This window comes from Perkinsus marinus, assembly GCF_000006405.1.
Source record: "Perkinsus marinus ATCC 50983 genomic scaffold scf_1104296949592, whole genome shotgun sequence".
Taxonomy (NCBI): Eukaryota; Perkinsozoa; order Perkinsida; family Perkinsidae; genus Perkinsus; species Perkinsus marinus.
This window is the reverse complement of record NW_003209868.1, coordinates 13,153-17,987: the sequence shown is the minus strand read 5'-3', so window position 1 is coordinate 17,987 and position 4,835 is coordinate 13,153. Positions and strand designations below refer to the sequence as shown.

The 4,835-nt window shown below is 49.1% G+C and overlaps 2 protein-coding genes across 2 annotated transcripts in view; one reads left to right on the top strand and one right to left on the bottom strand.

The window, feature by feature from the left end:
- Positions 1 to 83, bottom strand: part of Pmar_PMAR018206 (conserved hypothetical protein) — a gene marked incomplete at its 5' end in the record, with an annotated part of 1,660 nt that extends 1,577 nt beyond the window's left edge. The window contains one exon of the mRNA XM_002778364.1: positions 67 to 83. Within this exon, the coding sequence (XP_002778410.1) occupies positions 67 to 83 (17 nt within the window). The remainder of the gene's footprint in view (positions 1 to 66) is intronic.
- A 58-nt stretch (positions 84 to 141) lies between these two features.
- Pmar_PMAR018205 (DNA-directed RNA polymerase III largest subunit, putative) overlaps positions 142 to 4,835 on the top strand; it is a gene marked incomplete at both ends in the record, with an annotated part of 9,486 nt that continues 4,792 nt past the window's right edge. Inside the window, 6 exons of the mRNA XM_002778363.1 lie at positions 142 to 1,763; positions 2,031 to 2,076; positions 2,121 to 2,195; positions 2,402 to 3,869; positions 4,108 to 4,205; positions 4,253 to 4,826. Of these exons, the coding sequence (XP_002778409.1) occupies positions 142 to 1,763; positions 2,031 to 2,076; positions 2,121 to 2,195; positions 2,402 to 3,869; positions 4,108 to 4,205; positions 4,253 to 4,826 (3,883 nt within the window). The remainder of the gene's footprint in view (positions 1,764 to 2,030; positions 2,077 to 2,120; positions 2,196 to 2,401; positions 3,870 to 4,107; positions 4,206 to 4,252; positions 4,827 to 4,835) is intronic.

Below are 4,835 nucleotides of genomic sequence, written 5' to 3'. Positions count from 1 at the left end.
ACTGCCATGGAGGTGGTAGAGACCCCCAAAGGCAGTACTGACGCTGAGGACGTCGGCCTCGAGTACCTCATCAAAGAACCCATACCTTCCGATGAGAACGGTGGGGAGAGCTATGCTATCAAAGGCGTTGATTTCGGCATCATGTCCGGCGAGGAAATCTCTAAATACGGCGAAGTTGAAGTGCTGAACCAAGGCTATTTCGACCCGATGACCCACAAGCAGCTCGCTCTGGGTTGTCACGACCCTCGTCTCGGTGCTATGAATAGGATGAGCGACTGTCAAACCTGTGGGAAGAATTTCAGGGAGTGTCCTGGTCACTTTGGGTCTATCAAACTGGTCTTACCCGTTTTCCACGTCGGTTACTTTCGCCACGTACAACTTCTCCTATCTGCCATTTGCAAGCGTTGTGGTAGAGTGCTGCTGGCGCCCGAGAAGAGGTCGGTGTGGTTGAACAGGACGAGGAAGGCCACTAAGGACGTGCAGCAACAAAAAGGAGTTTTTCGCAAGCTCGTCGACACTTGTAAAAAAGTGCGACAATGTCCCTACTGCGATGCCTATAATGGTGCTGTCAAGAAGGGTACTCGCGGGTATATGACGCTTGTCCATGAGCTCCCCAAGGACCAGGCTAAGGTAGAGTATCAACAGCAGTACTCAGATGCCGTCAATAACAACCCCGAAATCGGCAATCACCTCAGCAAAGTGGCTTATGAGGACCTCACTCCTCTCCATCTGCTCCCGTTGCTGGCCAAGATGCCTCCTTCCGATCAAGAAATGCTAAAGTTACCGCCTCAGCCGGAGCGACTCGTTGTCACGCACGTGCCTGTTTCGCCGGTTTGCATTCGCCCTAGTGTTCAGATCGGTGATGCTGGTACTCAAGAAGACGATTTGTCGGTGCAGACGAGCGATATTGTGGCTACCAACAATAACATCAAAGCTACTCTATCTAGGGGAGGGACGTTGAAGCAAGTGGCCGAGCAGTGGCAGTGGCTATCAGCCCAAGTGGCGTTGATGATGAACTCGGAGGCGACTGGGTTGGCAGCTGCTGCTCCTACGACTAAACCGATCAGAAGTATATGTTCTCGGTTGAAGGGAAAAGAGGGGCGTTTTCGAGGAAATCTTTCGGGAAAACGAGTGAATTTTTCCGGTCGTACTGTGATTAGTCCGGACCCGAATCTCGAAGTCACTGAGGTTATCATCCCACAGTACTCGGCGATGAAGTTGACGTTTCCCGAGGTTGTATGTCGCACCAATATCGACATGCTCAGAGATAGAGTCATTCGAGGCACGGAGGGCCATCCAGGAGCACACATCATTCGGCTTAAAAGTGGTGGTGTTAAGAACTTGGCCTTCATAAAGAAGCAAATCAGAGAGGAGTTGGCGGCGGACCTGCAGTATGGCGATGTGGTTGAGAGGCACCTCCAGGACGGGGACGTGGTACTGTTCAATCGCCAGCCGAGTTTGCATAAAATGAGTATTATGGCTCACCGAGCTAAGGTGATGCCGTGGAGGACCTTCCGCTTCAACGAGTGTGTGTGCTCCCCATATAATGCGGATTTCGATGGCGATGAGATGAACGTGCATTTGCCGCAAACCCAGGAGGCTCGAGCGGAGGCGTTGGCGTTGATGGGAGTTCAGAACAACCTGATTACGTCGAAGAATGGAGAGCCGATAGTGGCAGCTACTCAGGACTTCCTCACGTCAGCGTGGTTGTTAACCCAAAGGGACACCTTCCTTACTAAGGATAAGATAGCGAACATTGCTATGTAATATGGTGGACTTTTTGAAGGTGACGCTCCCGATCATATTACTGTATTGGAGTGATATGAAAAACACTAGTGAGAAACATATTTCACGACTACTGCATATCACCGCGAATATCGCGTTTTTCACCGAGTTTTACGCCACTCCTTGTAGAACGGGTGAAACTCCATTGAATTGATAGATATCAACTATATGCTAAAACTGCATAGAATATTTTTTTATTTTGATATGTTGGCTGTATATATCAATATGTTCATACCACCTTTTAGGTATTTTGGGAAGGCAGCGGAAACGCTGGAGTTGCCGCCTCCAACGGTAATGCTGAGGTGTGTCGCTTTAGGTTTATCGTGCATTGGTAGATTATGAAACCTATTCAGCTGTGGACCGGCAAGCAGCTGATATCGCTGATGCTGAGGCCCTCGCACAAGAGCACGGTAATGGGAGGGAGCGTTTCGAGTTGGTGTATGCAGTATAGGAAATATGCGAAAATTCAGAGGAAATTTGGGGAAATTTTGGTCGATTTCTGTACATTTCCGTCCGAGTTTGTGTGAAAAGTTCTATAATTAGTGAGGAAACTCCCGGAATCAGCTGAAGAGAGCGAACATATATTCCTTCACTACTGGGTCGTTTTGTGTGGTAGGTGCTCGTAAATTTGGAAATGGCCGAGAAGAACTACAGTCACGGCGATCCTTACTTCTGCCGAAATGATGGTTATGTCATCTTTTATAACTCTGAGCTTATCGCGGGGAATTTGGGGAAGAAAATTCTGGGTGGGTCGAAACCCGGCCTGACGTTCGTGTTGATCCGCGATAATTCCCCTGCGGTGGCGGCGGCCTGCTTGGGCCGCTTGTCGAAGCTCTCGGCACGTTGGTTGGGCACGAGAGGTATGTCCTTTGGGATTGACGATGTTACTGCTAGTCCTGAAATTGAGGCGTTTAAGAAGGAGCAGGTGGCTGAAAAATACGCGTATGTTGATGAGAAAATTGAGGAGTACAGGAAAGGGAAGCTGCCGTTGAAGCCTGGGTGCAACGCAGAGCAAACTCTGGAAGCTGTGATTAACGGCGAATTGGGAAAAATCAGGAATGTAGTCGGTGACAGGCTGGAGAAAGTGTTGCCGCGGTTTAATAAGCCGCGAATTATGGCACAGTGCGGGTCTAAGGGAAGTCCTATAAACCTGTCGCAGATGATCGTGTGTTTGGGCCAGCAAAATGTCGGTGGTCAGCGAATTCAAAATGGGTTTGTGAACAGGACTTTGCCGCACTTTAAGAAGTTCTCGAAGACGCCTCAGTCTAGGGGTTTTGTGGAAGACAGTTTCTTCTCGGGATTGAATCCGTTTGAATATTTCTTCCATACGATGGGAGGGCGAGAGGGGCTTGTCGATACGGCGGTGAAAACGGCTGAGACCGGGTATATGCAGAGGAAGCTGATCAAGGCGTTAGAGGATCTGGGGTTGAAATATGATATGACGGTGAGAACTAGCGATGGCACGGTTGTACAGTTCGTGTTTGGAGACGATGGGCTGAATCCAGCGATGATGGAGGGAAAGAGCAAGCCGTTGAATTTCGAACATACGATGAACCATGTGCAGCACGTGGTGGAGAAGCACCATACTAGAGAGGTTGCTTTGTTGCCTAGCGAGTATAGGGCGCTGACGAACGAGCTGATACAGCAGGTTGATCAAGAGGTTAAGTCTATATGTCCGCTGACGTCCTTGGACACTAGCAGGTTTACGGGAGATCTGACTGAGTTCATCGGGGGTATGGCGAGTGAGATGGAAAAGGAGAGAGTTAAAGTTGGGTTACCAGTGGATGATAGGGTTCGGGACGATCCGAGGGAAAGTACATTGTGTGATTTGAGCTGCGCTCTGACGGAGGCTCAGTTGCGGTCCTTCATGACGACGTGTGCGAGGAAGTATAGGAGAGCGTTGATGGAGCCTGGCGAAGCGGTGGGAGCTACAAGTGCGCAGAGTATCGGCGAACCGGCAACCCAGATGACGTTGAAGACCTTCCATTTTGCGGGGGTGGCCAGTATGAATGTGACGTTGGGAGTGCCTCGGATTAAGGAGATTATTAATGCTGCTAAGCATATATCGACACCGATCATTTCATGTAGGGGAAGGGGAAGGAAATCTTCGCTGTGCGTGGAGAGTATCTTTTGTGGTGATGGTTGAAGGCAGTGTGGGAAAGTATACACATTGTCAACTACATGTGTTGGTGACAATATGAAATTCTGAGGGAATACGTAGCAATTGCTGTAAAATTCTTTGTGAATAGACTCCTATGATTAGTGATGAAACTGTCGAGCTCTGCTGAGGAGAGTAAACATATATTCGAACACTGGTTTCAGGCAAGCTGGAGCAAGATCGAGTTGAAGCCGCGGCCTTTATGGTGAAGAGTAAGATTCAAAGGACACTCCTTGGGGATATCTGCGAGTATATTAAACAGGTATGTGCTTATTCATACCATCTCTTTCGGAACTTATCTTACATTAGGTGTACGAGCCCTCTGGAGTGTACCTCATAGTGAAGCTTTGTGGTGAGACACTTCGTCGAATGCAGTTGGATTTGACTATGGACGAGTTGAAGGAAGCTCTTTGTGCCAAAGGAGCTTTACCAGGCGGACTTAAAATACGACCAGAATGTATCGAATCACGCGGCAAACTGAAGCTGGCCATTAGACCTGCCGGGGCTGTTGACAGTCGGGGAAGAACTCTGCCGCCGAACCCTGAGACGCTGTGGTTTGAAGTGCAAGCTCTGAGGAATGCCCTTCCCCAAGCTCCAGTGAAAGGTTTGAAGCAATGCAGTAGAGTAGTGGTGAATAAAGAGGAGGCGAAGGATGGGAGCAAGGACACTATATACTCTTTGTTGGTGGAAGGCTATGGACTTCAGGATGTGATGGGAATCGAAGGCGTTGTGGCGGAGAAGTCTGTGAGCAATCACGTGTTGGAGGTCCAGAGTGTGCTTGGAATCGAGGCGGCCCGGAAATCGATCATGTCGGAAATTGATGTTATTATGAAACATTTTGGCATGTCGGTGGATTACAGGCATATACAGATGCTGGGCGACTGTATGACGT